Source organism: Ciona robusta, chromosome 14 (genome assembly GCF_009617815.1).
Source record: "Ciona robusta chromosome 14, ASM961781v2".
Taxonomy (NCBI): domain Eukaryota; kingdom Metazoa; phylum Chordata; class Ascidiacea; order Phlebobranchia; family Cionidae; genus Ciona; species Ciona robusta.
Window position 1 is genome coordinate 1,264,713 of NC_143248.1, and position 19,024 is coordinate 1,283,736.

The 19,024-nt window shown below is 34.9% G+C and overlaps 3 protein-coding genes across 4 annotated transcripts in view; 1 reads left to right on the plus strand and 2 right to left on the minus strand.

Moving 5' to 3' along the window:
• Nucleotides 1-668: 668 nt before the first annotated feature.
• On the minus strand, nt 669-6,554 carry LOC149724764 (uncharacterized). Its single transcript, XM_089892077.1, has 7 exons — nt 6,367-6,554; nt 5,732-5,879; nt 4,308-4,519; nt 3,242-3,407; nt 2,457-2,585; nt 1,867-2,079; nt 669-1,643 (listed from the first exon to the last, which is right to left on the minus strand). The coding sequence occupies exons 1-7, from the start codon at nt 6,505-6,507 to the stop codon at nt 1,264-1,266; spliced, it is 1,389 nt and encodes a 462-aa protein (XP_089748203.1). The 5' UTR covers nt 6,508-6,554; the 3' UTR covers nt 669-1,263.
• Nucleotides 6,555-11,778: 5,224 nt separating this feature from the next.
• LOC149724765 (deoxycytidylate deaminase-like) lies at nt 11,779-14,374 on the minus strand. The gene is made up of 5 exons (XM_089892122.1): nt 14,214-14,374; nt 13,776-13,875; nt 13,282-13,414; nt 12,701-12,817; nt 11,779-12,312 (listed from the first exon to the last, which is right to left on the minus strand). The coding sequence occupies exons 1-5, from the start codon at nt 14,264-14,266 to the stop codon at nt 12,140-12,142; spliced, it is 576 nt and encodes a 191-aa protein (XP_089748248.1). The 5' UTR covers nt 14,267-14,374; the 3' UTR covers nt 11,779-12,139.
• An 885-nt stretch (nt 14,375-15,259) lies between these two features.
• Nucleotides 15,260-19,024, plus strand: part of LOC149724766 (uncharacterized) — a 32,941-nt gene continuing 29,176 nt past the window's right edge. The window contains exons 1-6 of one of the 2 annotated variants that reach the window (XM_089892051.1): nt 15,260-15,699; nt 16,983-17,090; nt 17,325-17,486; nt 17,763-17,921; nt 18,442-18,552; nt 18,806-18,863. In XM_089892051.1, coding sequence (XP_089748177.1) covers nt 15,673-15,699; nt 16,983-17,090; nt 17,325-17,486; nt 17,763-17,921; nt 18,442-18,552; nt 18,806-18,863 — 625 coding nt within the window. In that variant the 5' untranslated portion in view covers nt 15,260-15,672. Of the gene's footprint in view, nt 15,700-16,453; nt 16,581-16,982; nt 17,091-17,324; nt 17,487-17,762; nt 17,922-18,441; nt 18,553-18,805; nt 18,864-19,024 lie in introns of those variants that run through there. The other variant, XM_089892052.1, reaches the window with a different exon arrangement.

Below are 19,024 nucleotides of genomic sequence, written 5' to 3' on the forward strand. Positions count from 1 at the left end.
ATAAAACAGTATGTGTTTTGAAAATCTTATACTTAATTCTTAAAATCAATAAAACAGTAGCGGGTAGCCTATATAAAGGCTACATATGTTTCTCCTTCTTGTCCAAATATCAAAGCAGACATCGTTTTCTTTTGTCCCAATGCGTCTATCAGTAAGCGAAAGTTCAAACTTTGATTTCAAAATATCCACGCAACGCTGTGGAGTGATACCTTGTACTATGTACGTAGAAACACCAACGCTCTGGTTTTGTGGTCCCATCTTTTAACAGTAGCTTTAGAATCCAAACTACACACAAAACACCTTAACTAAAATAGTTTAACTTATGTATACAATATATATATAAAAGTGGAAAAAATGAGACACCCTTTCATTTTATTTTCTTATCTTATTTAGTAGTAAACAAAGAACATAAACAAATTACAAAACCATATCCCCACAACTCCAATAAACCGATGTTAATTTTTTTAAACACAATTAGGATATTTGGATATTTTGTGCTAAAGGTGTCCCGTCTTCCCCACAGCACCACATAAAGACTTGCTTTGCATTATAATATAAGTCATACATGCAAATCTGTTTTTGTTTTCTTAGCAGTATTAATATACAACTATGTTAGTATATGTAAACACGCTGTACCTATATATATGGACCACATACTATATACAGCATAAGGTATATGCCTTTGTATATTGCCCTGTGCGTATTTTAAAGTATTAAAAGAACGTAATTCAAGCAACAACATAAAAATGTAATGCACGTTTTCCAGTACAACAGCATAGGCGACGAAAATTGCAGGCGGTAAAAAACAACGGTCATGAGTTTCAGAGAATATTTCGACACGAAACGGCTCATATACGTCAATGCATTAAATGATTAAAACGGATTAGAAGCAAATAAAGGCAGTGAAAGGCTGCACATATATCAGCTTGTTCACATTCACTATAAATGTCACATGTTTTATTAAACAGACATGTCGTGGTAGGATAGGAATTGTCGGCTTTTTAAAAATAAAAGAAAAGTTTGTGAAAATCACAAGTGTTTTTAATTACAATAACATTTAATGGTTTATATTTGAAAAGTTTAAATCGTGTTCGTTTGTTATAATAACAGTACTTAATCAAAACGCAGTGTTATTACTTGGCTTAAGGTCGTTGTGTATTTTAGTATTTGTTTATATCTTGTATATTTAGGTTTATTTGTATTTGTGATTATTGTATGGCCTATAGCAGCTATATTTACTGCAAGTGTTATCATAGAATGACTTCAGTTTAACTTATGGCTGTGGTTAATTGTCGCAGAGCAAGAGCCAGAGTTAATTGGACTCTGATCCAGAAACATATTTCTGCTCTGTTTGTTCCCGACTCCGTTGGTGAACGATTTGTCGAATCCACCATTAGGCCCCGGCAGTGGATTCATTCTCATTACGCTGCTTTGGTATGACGTAGTAGTTGACGTCACGGGGGATGATGACGTCATCAAAACTGCCGCAGCGGCGACGGTGGAGCACCCGGGTGTGTTACGCGTTAGAACGGATAGGACATCGGCGAAAGGAGTCGTGTTTAGCGGGGTGGCGACGTTGTTACCCCCGCCGGATAGGAACCAAGACACCGATGATGAAGTGTTGTGCTGAGATCGGTTGTGACCTATATAGTCAAAGGAATTGGTGCAATGTCAAATAAAACCATCCGAATGTATAAATGAATTTTATTTATCCTCGCGTGGCGGGGTTTACGAGTTACCATTTATGTAACTTTGTGGTTATTCAATTTTAATAAATTTTGATTTTTTTGTCTTTTTTTCGTTAAAAGTGTCTCACCCCCATAATGGTAGCAGCACCGAGCTTCGAACCCTTAACTTTATAGGTACCTTGCATGAACTGTTGATTGCTGTTATAACTTGATCCTGATTGTCCATGGTTTGGTAACATCAAAGATTGGATTGGTTTACCGCGAAAACCGGGCGGTGACGTCATTTCTGACGTATTATGATGGGATTGATGCGTGGTGACGTCATCAGATAGCAAACCGGAATTTTCGGTTATGTTTTCGTTTCGAACAGGAGTGCTAATTTGTTTTTTACCTGTTGTATATTATATAAACAGGAATGAGTGTCATAGTTATAATGTATTGGAGGACATATTTAAAAGTTATAACACGGGTGTTCTGTTTCATACACCTCGTGCCGTCTTACAAGTTACCACGTGTGTAACTATTTAGATGTTTTTTTGCATGATTAACAATCTGGACAACCCATTAGTGACCGCCAAGTTGAAACAATTGCCGTTAAGTGTTACGTGTCTTGCCTAAGGAAAGTCACAGCATCGCAAGTTATATATTAATTTATTCTACAACGAAGCTGTCCCTTATAAAAATAAAAAGGTAATAATTAAACAAGATAATTTCTAGTTTAAGATATCTCTAAACCCACATAATAAAGACAAAAGTGGAAAAACGTACCGACTATGCTTGCGAGCTCTGCAGCGCTACCTAGCAGTGAGTTTTTAAGAGCCATGACGTCATCCTGACTTGAATGATGATCTTGGTTTGTTTCTTCCATCATTGCTCCACTGCTTACTGAGCTAATAGCTGGATATAATAGAACAAGTCATTTAGTATTGTAGGAATGAAAGAGTATATTTAGGTATATCAGTATAATGTTGGTGTTTTATGAATATTAGTTTTTATAAATCACCCACAAAGTAACATATGTGGCAACTTGTAAGCTAGCACAAGGTGTATGAAACAGAACATCCGTTTTTGACGGCTGTCGTTTTCCTGCCACGCGAGGATAAACCAAGTTACATATACATACATAAATTTTTCCCCTCTATTGGTGTTATGTTATTTATATGCTCTGGTGCATTCAAAAACCACCATGCGTTACGAAACCGCCATTATTTCATTTCCGTTTGTTTACTGCAACGCTAAGTTCAATGTAGCTATTTTTAGTTGTGTACAGCAGAATAAGCTGTTGGAAAGTGTTAGAGGTTGATTGTTAGGGGATTAGTGGTTATATGGGTTAGTAGTGGTAATGATAACTACAGCGTTTACGTCATTGGGCAAGCCAGTTAGCGGAAATTGCTCCAACGAAGTAGTCTCGTCGGAATCGTCAGATAACCATTAAGAAAACCAATCACAAACTTACATACGTGGTAACTCATAAGCTGGCATGAGGTGTATGGAACATAATACCTGTGTTATAACGTCATAAATTCATTAAACTATACATCTCTTGCTCTTACCTATATCTTCCATAGGACTTGCGGAACTTATCATATTTTCCGAGTTGTTTATGGACGAGATATTGTTGGGAGAAGAAGGGGAACTCCCAGGAGAATGTATGGGTTGAGGTTGTTGTTTTGCTCGCTCCATTTTTCGCCATTTTGCTCGACGATTTTGAAACCAAACCTAGAATTGGTGTGTGGGTATTATAGACTGAGGTAAGACGTATATTAATGTATGAAAACATCGTATTCGTGTTTTTAAGAATTAACAACGTATTTTACAGTTGTGACAATACAATATACGGTTATATAAAACAAACATCGTCGGCTTTAAAATGCGGTTTTATCTTTTTTTTGTTTAAAAAGGATAATTTTTTTATAAAGAATTTGGTAAAATGGCAAAACAGCAACATTATTTAAATTTATTTTTTATACCTAATTTCTCTTTTCATGTATGCGCAAACAGCTTGTACGTTCCAGGGGGTAATAATTAATTTATAAAACCGTGAAAAATCATTTCCCTGAAAGCTTGTAAACCACACAGTTTGGGTACGTCACTGTTATATTAGGAAGCAATTTTATTCTCAGTTTCTACTTTATTGAAGCCTTCAAGTAGACTATCGATCCGGTTTCGACAAGGATAAGCAATTACCTTCGATTAAATTAGGGCGACATCAAGTGTTTGTTAATCGGCTCTGGCCATTTTTTTGGTTACTATATCTTGAAGTCATTTTACGCTTAAATTAATAACATATCAATTAAGTATGTGGTAATATTTCATTCTATATAGGTAATTCAATAGATCTTGTATTTTGTGTAATTTATTATATCTGTTTTACGTTTATTACCACATTGTTTTGATGGAAAAATCAAATAAAAAATTACCAGGTATTAAAATTGCTGTTTTCTTGCACTAGAATTAAGCATTTTTTAAATGTGTAACGAAAAAACTGCATAAGATAGAAAATGATATACGCGAAATAAACAGTTCAGAACTATTGGTAATATTGTATGTCGCAACAGTTAGACAACACCAATAAATCGTTCGTTTACACAAATCGCGTTATTTCAATACAACTGTTACCTGCACTCTGGCTTCAGTGAGATCAATTTTTAGCGCAAGTTCTTCTCTTGTATAAATATCCGGGTAATGAGTTTCGGCGAAAACTTTTTCAAGCTCTTTTAACTGGGAGCTTGTGAACGTAGTCCGGATGCGACGTTGCTTCCTCCTTTCGTGGAGTCCTCCGTAGCCCCCGGTGTGTTGATGGGCCGTCTCGGTGAAGAACTTACAAGGTACTGTGAGAAAAGAAGTTTAGACGACGCTTTGGCGCAGTGGGTTTTATCGTATGCTTCTTCTAGCCCAGGTGCAATGGGTTCAAGGCTCGACGCTGCTACCGTTGTGGCCGCGTGTGCCTTTGCGCGAGACAAACTAAGTTATGAACGTGATAAGTGGTAAGCGGGGGGAGGTGTGTGAAACAGACTAACCGAATTGTAATGACTAGCTGTCGTTGCCCTTATAAAATACATTAATTCAGCAAATTTAACATTATTTATTTATTTTTAAATCCACGTGGATCATTTCTAACGGTGTTGACTTATTTAATTTATTTCATAAATTGCGTTTTATTAGTAACAAACCTGTTTTTTCTTCATGTTTTTACATATATCGCTATAGGGGTACAACAATGACTTGATTTAAAAAATAAATACTAGAATATGTAAGTTATGCCAATTAAATACGTGTGCTATAAAATACATATTTACAAAAATTAACTTCTTTTTATTGAATTTCTAGGTAAATTAGCCTTTTTTTCGTTCTCCTATTAAAACCCATATATCTCGCAGGTGTGTGATATTTATTCTCGTTAAAATGGCGACAAGCTCGTAAATCCTGTATCAACCGACCGCAGTAATATTTATTGTTACCAGGTTTCCTATCTTTAACATGATCTAAATATACTAGATACCACGCCATGTGTTTAGTAGCGTAAGATCACCTCGCGCGTATCAATCATCGTTAAACTGACAGCATAAGTGTGTCTATGCTTACTATAAGCTTGAAACTCCCTTTCTAAGTTTCGTACACATTTGTATGCGCTTCACCAACGTTTTAACGATTTAGGTGACCCATAGTATTTTATAAAATTATGCTAAAAAAATAGCTAAAGTTTTAACATGCAGCTGTCCAGTGGGTAATAGTCATATAGTAGGTTGGAAGAAGATGGGACACTTTTAGCACAGAATATCCAAATACCCTGATTGTGTTTTAAACGTGTAACAACGATCTATATAGTCGTGAGCATACGGTTTTATAATTATTGGAATTTTCTTTGTTTACTGTCAAATGTGACGAGAAAATAGAATGAATGGATGTCTAATCTTCTCCCACCCTACTATAATAAAACACGCCTGTTGCTTTTATATACCAGGCAAATTACTATACAAAAAAAAACTATTATAAATTATAAAATCCATTTAAAATAGGGTATAATTGACTGCTTTATTCACCTGAAGAATATGGCGACTGATCCCTTAAGCTGTTGAGGCCGTACGCGGCCGCTGTAGGCATCGGTGGCTGGCAGTTTCCGCCACCAAAACTGGAGTTCCGGATCGGGACTGTCGGTGTATAAGCTGACGCGAAGTTGCTCTGAGAGGACTGCACATAATGTTATTGAATTTTATTATATAAATAACTCGGATTTAAAATTACCGTTAGCTTAACAGCATTTACAGACATTATTGTTTGGATTATAAGAATATGCGAAGATGCCAATGAATAAAAATGTTAAATTGAAATTGAAAAATAAAATAAAACGAATGTTGCAAGCTTAACTCTTCAGATTTAGATAATAAACTTATTGTAAGGTGGGGTAAGATGGGACGTGTTTTACTTTCTCTTTCTGGTTCTATTTAGTAGTAAACAAAGAACAATTACAAAATTATATAACCGTGGCCCTGCGGCTCTAAAAGCGGGTTGTTATTTGTTTAAAACAGGAACAAGTAATATGGGATTTTAAGTGCTAACGATATCCCATCTTACCCCACAGCACTATAAAGCAATTTTACAAGATCAAAAATATTTCGAATTTCTCAGAAATTAATATATTTTTAGATCATGCGTGGTAAAACAATGCACCACAAACCTGGGCGTGGGCGCATGAGTTAAAGTCCCCATATGGAGTAGTAACGTAAGGCTGGTGTGGATCGTTATTAGCTGCCGCAGCTACCATACAGGCAGTCGTGTCATAATTTGTGCCAACCCCTAAATACGCAGGGTAGTCCATCGTTATGTTTTTTTTTTTTTTCAACTGTAAAAAAAAGGTTTTATTTTGATTTTTATAATTTTTTTTACATGGATAGGTTGGTTAGCAAATAGTGTTAAAAATTATCTTTAAAAAATGATTTCTGCCTGGGGCAATTCTCCCTTAAGTTTTGAACTTAATTTGTTTTGCTTTAATAATCACTTTATTTCGGCGTTTAGGCCACTACTGTCGCTTTCCAGGTTCTATAATCTAATCCTTGTTAGCCATACAAATGCAATAGAGACGCTGCTTTCGGAAAACGAAATTATTTGTTTATTACGTTAGCCGATCTATCGAAACAGCATGAGCGAAAATTTGTTGAAAATCTAACTTATCTAATATAAGTGCTGAGACAGATTGTCTGTAACTTTCCAATCATAACTGCATAATCGCAAAATCCAATTTTGCACCTAAACTGCATTAGGCCACAGCAATGACTCGACGCTTTAGCTCTGTCTTCCCAATAACGTTAGCTTTCCCGATATAAAGTCAATTGGCCTTTCCCCTTTTTTCCCACCAATGATTCGCCTCGGGTCGGAACCCTGGCACGCGTTATGATCAAATTGGATTAAAATCCGGCCGGCAAAAGCAACGGTACCGCAAAATATGTTTGCAGATTCTTTCTTTAACACATAAACGTTTACACATTTATATCTCGAAATGTATTGGATTTAATTTAAATCATCGTTTTTTATACCAAAAATCTATAAAGCTACTCAAAATGTTAAAAACACCGTAATATAGCCTACGTTTTTTTGAATGTATGAAGATATTCCAAAGCATAAGGAATTATTTTTGTTTAGAAATACTTAGTTAGTTTTGATTAATATAGTTTAAAACCGTCGATTTCGTTACTTAAAGAGTTTTGTTAATTTATTTAAAACATTACAAAATGTTGCATAAACATATATTTTTTGTTCTAAAATTTAAAAGTGTGGAAACTGTTTCTCAGTTTTTTGTTTAGTCCTCCCAGAACTAAAAGCGCCAGGTGCTGGCCGACGAGTGCCGCCGCCTTTACTTAATAAACTCCATTTCGAATCGAATTCTAATGACATTTCTACCGACTCGGGAACGTCAGCGCACCGAACCTAACTAGGTTAGAATTGACTCAATGTTAGCACTCACGTATAACACAGTGTTGGCTTTTTATCGAAGAAACCTTGGATTAAGTTGATTCCGCGCCTAATTGCTTCTCGTGAGTGCGTTATTGGCTCCCTCGCTTAACTGTACGAGCAGTGACCGTCTCCATTTTGTTTCAGCAACCCCTTAAAGCCTAGGTTTTGTATTACTAGAAGCGTTGAAATAAAAAATATTTTTCCCAAAAAATTAATAAAGTATTTTCAAACCAATCAGATTTTGGTGAAATTTTTGCTTTTAAATGCTAGCATCAGAATTTGAATGTAATAAACGTTATTTTCTCAAGCGAATTAAGTTCATTAATCATAATATGTGTTTGCCAGGCTGGTTACACTAAACGGCCATGGGGTTCCTTTGTTTGGGTGTCGCATTCGGAACTTCAGGCAATTATCATCTAATTCCGGAATCGTTATAACGCCTCATTGAATATCTAAGCGTTAAAGTTGAAATGAGTTTATTTCCATTAGTTGGTTGTCTGTTATAATTAAACACCATGAGAATTTTCTCACCCACATATCATTATATAACGTGTAGTTAAAATACTATGACCAAACCAATATATTTATTGTGTATTCGGCTAAGCGTTTAGTGTAGTAGGATGGGGGAAGATGGGACACCTTTTCATTCTATTTTCTTATCCCATTTAGTAGTAAACAAAGAACATTTAAAGAAATATAGATCTATATTCTCACGACTTCCATAGAATGTTGCTAACTGCTTAAAACACGATCAGGATATTTAAACATTATGTGCTAAAGGTTTCCCATCTTCCCCACCCTACTATATGATACAATATTTCGCTGAAAATGAATGCGAGTCATGTTCGGGTATGGCTGCCCCCCGCTGTTCGGTTAAACCTAAGAAGTATCATCGTTCACCAAATGTCGTTTAGCGAAGCCGAGCTGTTATTCTGGCCATCAAAGACCGGTTTACGTTTTAACAGTGGAGCGTAGGTGTGCTGTTATTATTTTCGATGGTCGAAACACCCGGCCAGATGCTACCAATAAACGGGCCATATATTTCGCATATGGATACCGCATAAACTTCAATTAGAGTTAATTCCAATTTGTGAGAAAAAAATAGCCGTCTTTAAAATACTAATGTGTCTATAGCGTATATAGAAAAGGTCTAATTCACGGAAAGTTTTTTTTATTATTTTCAAGAAATTGTTGATTTTTGAGCGGGCGGAAATGGTAATCGGTCCACCGCGCATGCGACTGACCAGCCGCTTATAATTAAGTTGTCAGAGCAAGTCGTTCTGGTCTGATTGTTACGTAGAGGATACGCAATTGTTTTAAAATTCCCGAAGCGTGGGCGAAAATCGAAATTGAATTTTCGCCTGTCCGAAACGGCCAGGCTTACAGACCAATATTTTACCCAGATATTTTTATTTAATATCAAGGGTTATAATATGCGATTACTTTTAAAGTTTATTGAATAATATTTTGCTATCTTCTCATTTATTTCCGCCTATATCGATCAATAGAATCAATAGCAGACAATCGCGCAGTAACTTCCCGGCTTCCTTACACCTCTATATATAAGTTTCCAATAACACGGTTTCACTTCTAAGTTTATATTTTTTATCACCAATTATCCATCTTTATAATCGATATTTTTTGACAAATTCGTGCTAACAGTTTGTGTACGTTTCCCATTCTATAGTACTGTGTGGAGGGAAATGGGACACCTTTAGCATATAATATCCAAATATCCTGATCGTGTTTTAAACAATTAACAGCGGACTATGGGGGGTCGCGGGTATACGGTCCTATAATTCTTTGAATGTTTTGCGTTTACCACCAAACAGGACGAGAAAACAAATTGAAAATGTGTTCCATCTTCCCCTACCCTGTTGTATCTCTGAACGTTAAAAATGCAACTTAAATTGTGTTATGTTATAATTTAATCTTAATATGATAACGTGTCCGTGTTAGCCTGCTCCTGGGTCTGATCAAGACAGGACCATAATTGAGAAACGAGAGAACAGAGGTCGCTGCGGTATTCATGCAACATGCTATTTAAACCAATTATACTAAAATTTGATCAACTTAGGCATGCTGTTATTAATCATTAAGATACGAAAATGCCAGAAGCAGTTGTTTTTCGGTTAACATTATTTTCGATACTGTTACACCGCTTCAAAAGGCGAGCAAAATTGCTTAAACAGTAAACGCCCACCTCGCACTCTTGAAAACCCCGAAAAGTTCTTAAATTTAAAAAATCGAAACGAGGTGAGAATAATTTGAAAAAAAACGAACCGATGTGGAAATAAGGCATAATGGTTCAAGGTGGAACGGCATAAGGCGCTAAGCAGGTTAAGGCCTCAGGAGGATATTCGGAGTGAGTGACATTACACATTCGTTATCGTCGATCTATAAGCAATTACGCAAATTACTTTGGTCATGACGTCACAGTGGGACAAGCCCCGTAAAGTGCAAGGTAAAGATTGGTGTTTATAGTAGGATGGGAAAAAATGGGACGCATTTTTAATCTATTTTCGCTTCAAATTTTGTACTAAACAAATTTTTAACGATTTTTTTATATTTGGATATTATGTGTCAAAGGATATTTGGATATTATGTGTCAAAGGTGTCCCATCTTCCCCCACCCTACTATATATTAGCTTACCTGTATAGTATGTAGTGTGTGTATTCAGTAGATTGGGTTAAATTGACCACAGCAGTTCTCTACTTTTTCGTCGTGACTGAAAATGAAAAATTCCCATTTTATGTTAAGATGGCACGTGCAGTGTGCCGCACCATTAGACAAATTAGTTCGCTCCCAGCTATTGTCGTTACGGTAGCGAGCAGCAGAACGGTCCCCAGGGATTCCCGGTTGATTGGATTAATGCTCGCTATGATTCCCCTTTCCCCGCCATTAAAAATGTGCCTCGTAGATCCGCCCAATTAAAAGAACGCTGGAATATCTGATGTGCTCAATATCGGGCTGCGGTGGCCGATGGGCTACTGCTTAACATCGACAATTTGTCGCTCGAAAAAAGGAAGATTTATCGAGCAGAAGATCAATCGGGTAACAGGAGAATTATATCCGGAAATAATATGGAATAACCCGACCGTGGCCAGCGCCTTATGCTGGTCGCTTAACCTCGCTAGAAGTCAGATGCGATTTAATTCAATATTATCAAAAAAGAGGGAAAATAAAATGTCAGACGGAATCCGATTCAAGTTTGTCTTGCGAATTTTATTGTGGGTAAAACTATACGGTATATACGGCTGAGGCCTCTAACGTGTGTGGAATATATTATCAATCAAAGCGGTGGGAATTTAACAGGGATAAAACGTGATTGATAATCCGCGGTAAAGCGGTATATAATGCGCCGCTAAATGTGTCATAATTGAAAATAAAACATAAAACACGTAGCAGGTTCTTGTGATAGAGTGCCTATGATAATCAAGGCAACTGAAAAGGGTGAATTATTATGTGGCCATTATTGGTACGTATGTAAATAAGTTTACTCGCGTACAAGATGTGTGCGAAACGCATATAAATAAAATTGGGCCCGCCTGTGTAATTATTCATTAAAATGAAATTAGATTACCTGATTGTGGGCACAGACTCTCAACACGTAAAGTGTAAACTCTATTTTTATTCACGCCAGTTTGATAACTTACTAAAACAAAAACACGATAAGCTTTATTATGTAGTAGGATGGGGGAAGATGGGATACCTTTTGGCACTTAATATCCATATGTCTTGGTCGTGTTTTGAACAATTAACATTGGTCTGTGGGAGTTGTGAAAATATGGTTTTATTTTTTTCTTTGAATGTTCTTTGTTAACTACCAAATGGGACGAGAAAATAGAATAATCAGGTGTCCCATCTCCTCTCACCTTATACTATATACAACGGATATACAAGGTACTTAAAACGCATGTACATTGCTAGCTGAAACAATGCACAAAAGACCTAATGTATGGCTATTGTATATGATAGAAGAGATGGCACGCAACGGAGTATATTGCTCTATACTTATAATTACAAACAGCTAGAGGTGTATTTGTATACATACCTGTATAACTGTGTAAGATTTAAATAAATTTAATGACACTTCTCAATCTAGAACCAAGTTATCCAAAACTATAACAAAGTGCGTTGACAATAAAAGCATTTATTTGGCGCGTTAAATGTACTACTAACTATTACAGCGAAAACGTATTAATTAGTGTACTACATAAACGGCAGGTCGACAGCAGTATAACTTTATGAAATATAAACAAGTATGTATTTAACAAACAAACAAAAAAACACATCATTTGTGGCGAAATTCGCACAAGATATTTTGTTGCAGCTAAAATGACAAATATTTCACAAATGGTAAAATATAATTAAAAACTAGCAATGGAAAATACTACATGGTTTGTTACTATATATATTGCAAGAAATTGTAATTGGTTGGGTAGTCATGGGCAGTTAGTGGCAAAAACTTTAAAAAATGTACACCGTTTTTTTCATGTCATGGCTTTTTGGGGTGTCTTTCGTTAATGGAGTCAAAATCGATTACGATTTTCCGCTGCTTTGGAATATGTTGTTGGTATTTTACACCAGCAAGGTCTAGCAACTTTCGCGAAGCAATCATATAATCTCTATCTTTGTGTTTGTCCGACATATAAAACACTTCTTTGATGCCTGAAAGAGAAAATCGTTAAAAATATTTCCGACAGCCGCGTGAGTCTGAACGCGTAATGTTGATTTAAATATGTATTTCAGCTACCGCTAGATGGAACTGTGGGATAAGCAATGAAAAATTTTACACTTTTTAAACGAGTATTTTAGCTTCCGCTAGATGGTGGCATGGAGCTATAGGATTTAAAAATATAAATTTTAAAATAGTTTGTAGCTTTGCGTTTTGTTAATATAGAAGTACAAGAAAAAGATGGATTTTAAATAATATTAAGTTGTTATACAATATACAATAAACGGTCTAAATTAATATTCAAAAAACTGCTTTAAAAATAAAATAAAAATAAATATAATAATGTTGTACAGTTGCAACAGCACAATTATATAGTATTACCTGATTGTATTATAAGCTTTGCACATTCATTGCAGGGAAATAAAGCAACAAATATCCTACAACCACTAACTGATGAGCAGTTTTTGTTCATTATTGCATTCATCTCAGCATGGCAAACTGCAAGAGTTATTGTCAAATTTAAAATGGGTAATTCATATACTATAACACATATACTGGGTGTTATTATGTAAATTAGTGGCAAAGTGGTTAGCGTGCATGACTATAACATGGAGGTTATGAGATTCAAGGCTCATCACTGTCTCTGGATTGGACAAAAACCCTAATGGAAATTGTTCCAACTAAGTGATCACGAATAAGTTGTCTAAATTGTCAGCCATACAAAAATACAAGCAGGCACGCATGTGTCTATCACAATGCAAATGTGTTTAATAGTAACAGCATGTAGATTTAAACCAAAATTATTCTTTAGTTCAAATGCAAGAACTCAGTTAGAGCTTGAAACTAGTGTATTAACATTGGGAAAAATGGAGATTAGTAATATCACTGCAAATGCAAACAAACATATTTTCAAAATAGGCTCGAAGGACGAAAAACAGATTGACAACTAAGTTAATTCTTACCGTACGGATACTTTGTATCTAGCCAATCCCCTGTGCGACTCCAAGGAAGTTCATCGTCATGGCAACCATTAGGCATCCCATTGTAACCGATGCCGACAATCTTGTTTTCATCATTTACAATACAAGCACCAACCTGGAATAAAAATCGATATTTTTTTTGATCACAATGAATAAATGAAACTTAGTTGTAAGTTCTAAGATTTTACTGTCATATAGTAGAGTGGGAGAAGACATGAAACCTTTTATCTTATTTTTTTGTCCTATTTAGTAGTAAGCAAAGAACATTTAAAGAATTTTAAAATCATATCCTCCTGACTTCCATAGACCCTTGTTAATTGTTTAAAACACGATTTGAATTGGAAATACACTACGACCACGTTTTTATAGCAGATGAGCGATTGAAAAGGCATTAACTTTATGTCTGGTAGTAATAGTAAAGGTATCAAACCGTAGCATACCTTAAATGTTGGACGCATTTCATTGATTTTATTTACCTGCGTACTTGGATCTTTACTTCTTTGAGCTGACAAAAAAGCAACCGACATAAAATAATCTTTCCATTCTAAATAATCTTCCCTCTTGGTATTCAAGTCTCTGAATTATAAATAACACTAAAAGGGGTTGTGTGAATTTATGACTGGGTTAGTGTAGTTTAAGCCCTTATGTTTGTCACATTATATTTATAATTCTACATTACACTGTGCATGTAAGCAGGTTAGGTATTGTGTGTATTTTTTGGGGGCTATACCATTGTAATTTCAATTTTTACAATTGCAACACACAGCCCATGCAAATGACAAAACCTAGAACGTTTTAGACGTACAGTAAAAATAATACATGCCCTTTTGACGAGTTAGAATGCAAATATTGTTAACATATGTAAGACTCTTTAAAACTGTTGTTAAAAGCAACAAAAACCAAATGCTACTTACTTGTTGTTGCCATTAGTTTGCTCCTGTCCGTTCGAATTATTCGCGTTTGCCATAATTATGTTAATGTAATGGAATACTATACAACGTGACGTATATGAAAACAAGAAATGTAAATCTTGTTGGTGATTTTTACACCTTCTCGTTGTCGGGAAATCCCCTTTACTTTGCGGAATGCTGTTGTTTTTTCGGGGATTCTGGCATCGCCAATTTTAATGCATGATATATTAACATGGGTTCATATAGAATGACCAGAGCCATAGAAATACCGAGTAGTCCAACCCATTGTTACGTAAAACACAAATTGAACGGCAATTTGGGTCCAAAATAACACAGTAGGTATAGGGAAAATGTATGTTTTTCGGTAAATTACAGAAAAACTTGGGCCTAAAAACAAATTTAAAGGTTGAAAAATGTAAAAAACATGTGTTATTTGTTTTCTGTGTCAAAAAAAGTCAAAAATTAGAATTAGAAGCGGTTGATTTGCGACATTTTAGTCATTTAATGGGGCTAAATTTATACATTTTTTCTAAAAAATGTTTGGTAAGGTAAATAGAAGCTGTTTTACACCTTCCCACAATAGGAAAACACAAACAAAACTTAACAAGTTCGTTTAAACCCATTGTCAAAGTCACCACTTTTGCTCTATTTTGGACACGCATAGACGGCAGTTGGACTACTCGGTGTTTATACGACTCTGAGAATGACGTGTCGGTGGTGATTACATTTAATACTTGATGTTAGTACCCGTCTTTGCCCTGCACTTGTGGAATAGTACGGGAACATATTTATTCGTCTATCATTAAATAGAGATGCGTAAAATAATGTTAAAATATGTCCCAACGTGCCCCGTGTCCTATCTTACCCCACTTTACGGGGTATATTAACTGCATCCATTGAATAGAAGTCCGGAAACTCGAATTTAGCAAAATAAAATCGCGAGGTCTTGAAACCGATTTAAACTTGTTTGCTTTACAGATTATGTTGAGAACAGGATATAATGTAGAGTACATGCTTCCGGCGTGTTATAAATACAATACTGTATTCCAAACGCAATCGGTGGGAAAACGCTGCGAATAACAAGCATTATAAAATTGGCCGTAAGTTGCAACAGTGTATATAAATACTATATTAGTAGTGCACGAACAAAAAGTTACAGAGAACAGGAAATTTACTGCGGTCCAGCACTGTGTAAAACGATGCCAAGTAGTGGATTATGTTAAATAGAAAAGAAAGAATTTAAAACTAAAGCGTAAGCGCGGTTTAACTGGATCTATCTGAAGTGACAGTTGTTTCCTGATCATTTATTGTGGGCGCGTACGATGTAGTTATAGGCATACGTAAAACGCGTACAGCATTTTTGAATAAGGGTCAATACTTGATTAGTTCTTAGTTTCTAATTAAACAGATACGATTTATTTTGTTATTTAGTTTAAATAGTTTTGAACGAAGACTTGAAACAATGGAACCCGATTTAAAAGACAAACAAGTAGGGGCTATGGGTTTACGTATTGTTTATTTGTTTTCCTATTAATCAGAGTCGGTATATAACATTCCAAGATGGTTATATTCGGATTATAGACTCTGATATTAATTATGATATAGTAGAGTGGGGAAGATGGGACACCTTTAGCACATAATATTTAGATATCTTAAACGTGTTTTAAACAATTAATAACGGTTTATGGGAGTCATGAGGATTTAGTTTTATAATTCTTAAAATGTTCTTTGTTTACTAGTAAATGGGACGAGAAAATAGAGTTAAAATGTGTCCCATCTTCCCCTATTCTACTGTATATTACAATTAGATATATATTTAATTAAAGTTTTATGATAGATTTTATCAGCAAACTAAAATTGTATAGGCGATTCGATCACTTGTAGAAAATGCAATTTTTTTACTGCCTTTTTTGTGTCCTTAACCATGTAAAGTAATTTAAAACGTCCTTTTTACTGTTTTAATAGTTTGCCGTAGAAAAATAACAGGAAAAAGATTAGTTGTAATGTTTAACAAAATGGGTATTTTAGCTTTATAATCCACGCATAAGCGTCAATACGAATAAACGGTCCTTTTTGGCTGAATGACAGCATACTATCATGTCATTTTAAAAGAGCGGCAGTTTTTGGCTGATGTCTACTTACGATTGTGTAACACGTGCGTGTTGCGAGAGCATATTTATGATTGGCGCGGACGTCGTTTTATTTTTAATTACTTTTATCAATGTAAATGTAAAGTTTTATTTATAAATATGTTATAAAAAGCGATACGTATTTTTGACAAAATTTATTGCAGTTTTGGTATTAGGCTTTAATCCAAACTACGGTGGCTATATTTTTGCAGAGATATAAAAAGTGCTTGATTTTAATAAAGTAGGACTATATGGGTTAATGCATTAAGTTTATTCCGAAGTATTTATTTATGTTATTTAATAATGAAGGATGACTTTGCATGCAACAGCCACGCTTTTTAATTGACAACGTTTCCCACACTTTTTATCCATGTTTTAACAACTGTTGTTTTGCTGTTGATTCCTTTCTCTTCGTTCTTTAAATAATTTTTTTGCCATCGTTTTCAAAGAGACAAATAAAAATTATGTTATGTTAATTATATTATGTCATTTTAAATTTTCCCTTGACCATTGATTGAACTTACATTACCCTTTTAACATATCTAACCTGTAAAAGAGGATTCTTCACCACTACTCTAGTTCTTCATGTTTAATACTTGTCTTTATACCTCCAATAACTTACTACTGTATTTAAAAAATGCAGACTAAACAAGCTTCGCGTAAAAAGCATGATCACCTTCTACCTGGTAGAGACCCTGATGAGTTCATTGTTATGGATGTATCTCATATTCCAGACAAATCATCCACAAGGGTAATTTAAATCCCATAAACAACTAGATATTAAATAACTAAATTAAACCAGTCTATTATTTTATTCGTTATTAAAAAAATAAGTGTATGTACTATGTACTCGCATGAGTCGCATCAAGATAAAAATGATTTATGTTGTTAGAGGTTTAAACACTTTCGTATTATTTAATGTATAATATATATGTTACATGTTACTTGTAGTGTATTAATTTGCTGTCTTTTCCAAATATTTTAGAACAAAAAGTTATCAGTTCACAAGATGTCTGAATGTATCCTAAAGGCACTCACTCCACATTTTAATGTGTTGAGTGAAATTACATTTGGAAAGCATGAAGATATGTTTCTTGATCCTTACATGGCTGAAATATCAAGTTTAATTCTTCAAAGAAAAATAAAGGCAGGTGAAGCTATAAAATACTAAAGAATATTCAGCTTCTATTACAAAACAATCTTGTCATTTTTTTGGAAGAAAACATTTATATTTCTAAATTAATGATACAGTTTAACAGCTGTAGGCCATTATGTTTGCTGGCACTGTGGCAAAATGGTTAGCTCGTCTGCCTGTAACCCAGAGGTAACGGGTTCAAGCCTAGTCGATGCTACCATTGTGGGTGTATGTGTCCTTATTTAAAAAAAAAATAAAAAAAAAATCCTTTTTCTTTCTGCATTCTAGATCAGTCTTGGCATATTTACAAGAATCAGTGAAAAAAGTGTTCAGGCCTTGGGGCGCTGCCTTCAAAACATCAACAGATTATCAGTAGATGAACAACTCCTTTTACCACAAGCCGTTATCATCTTACGTGAATATGTTGAAAAGTTAGCCATCCCTCAGGTAAAATGTCTTGTTTTAACTTTATATTGAATGAGATGAATAAATTAAACTAGTTTTATTCTTGGTGGGCCAACGCAGTTATTATAGCAGGGGTGTTCTGTTTCATACACCTTGTATCCGCTTACAAGATACCACGACGGTAACTTTGTGAGTAATTTTTTTTCCTTTTTTTTTATGTACGAAAAATGATTCAGACAGCGCATAAAGGTTTACTGGAAGTCTGTAATGTTATGCGACTATGATTTATCTTCAATTACTGTAGGCCATTGTGGGTGTACCGTGTATGGGTCCTGGGGCAAGTGACTTATAGAAATGCTCCAATCCCGAAATATAAAGTTTAATAAAAAAAATCCACAAAGTTACATACTTGGTTAACTTGTAAGTGTGCGCAACATATGTAAAGTAGCACACCCGTGTTATATCGACCATCGTTGCCCCATCATGTGGGGATAAAAAAGTTATACTCTACTATTTGATAATTTATCTTCTGGTAACATGGCTTTTTACTACCCATATCCAGGAATTAACAATAAATAGAAAAACTGTTGCCACGTGGTTAAATGAATGGAAGATTCACGCTGGCCACCCTCAAGACAAGGTGCCGCAAATTTTACAACTTCTTCTCGGAAAGGTAAACTTGTAAAACAAATAAAAAATATATAATTATGTATATGGTATAGGCTACTAAAAATTAAAACTACCACAAAAATAAAGGATACATTTGTTCACAATAATAGCAGTGACAAGCCCTGACTCATTACCTCTGGGTTAAGAGGCATACGCGCTACGTCAGTAGCACAAAAAACAATTGACTGTTGTTTCTCTGGAACACATGAAAATATAAAAAAAACATTTTTAAGGATTTTTAAACTTTTCTTCTTTAGATTAAAACTTTAATAATCGCGGATGTGATGACGTATGAAATCATGGAAGGTCTCATTCCCCTATGTACTGGTGAGAAACACTTTTTGCTGGAAACAATTTTCCGGAAACAAAACAATACGTTTTACAAAAATTGTTTCTTACTTGGTTTTTGATTTTTTTTCTTTTACCGTTACATGGCAGCATGGAGCTATAAATGAAAAAATGATATAAATTTTTGA

Bases quoted from the DNA above. Each gene is read 5' to 3' on its own strand.
- LOC149724765 (XM_089892122.1), bottom strand. From the start codon at position 14,266: ATGGCAAACGCGAATAATTCGAACGGACAGGAGCAAACTAATGGCAAC. The intron at 13,415-13,775 runs GTAAATAAAATC...TTTTTATTCCAG, and splicing joins GTAAAGATCCAAGTACGCAG to GTTGGTGCTTGTATTGTAAA. The intron at 12,818-13,281 runs GTAAGAATTAAC...TAACTCTTGCAG, and splicing joins AGATACAAAGTATCCGTACG to TTTGCCATGCTGAGATGAAT.
- LOC149724764 (XM_089892077.1), bottom strand. From the start codon at position 6,507: ATGGACTACCCTGCGTATTTAGGGGTTGGCACAAATTATGACACGACT. The intron at 5,880-6,366 runs GTTTGTGGTGCA...CATTATGTGCAG, and splicing joins ACTCATGCGCCCACGCCCAG to TCCTCTCAGAGCAACTTCGC. The intron at 2,080-2,456 runs GTACGTTTTTCC...AATATACAACAG, and splicing joins AGAGCTCGCAAGCATAGTCG to GTAAAAAACAAATTAGCACT.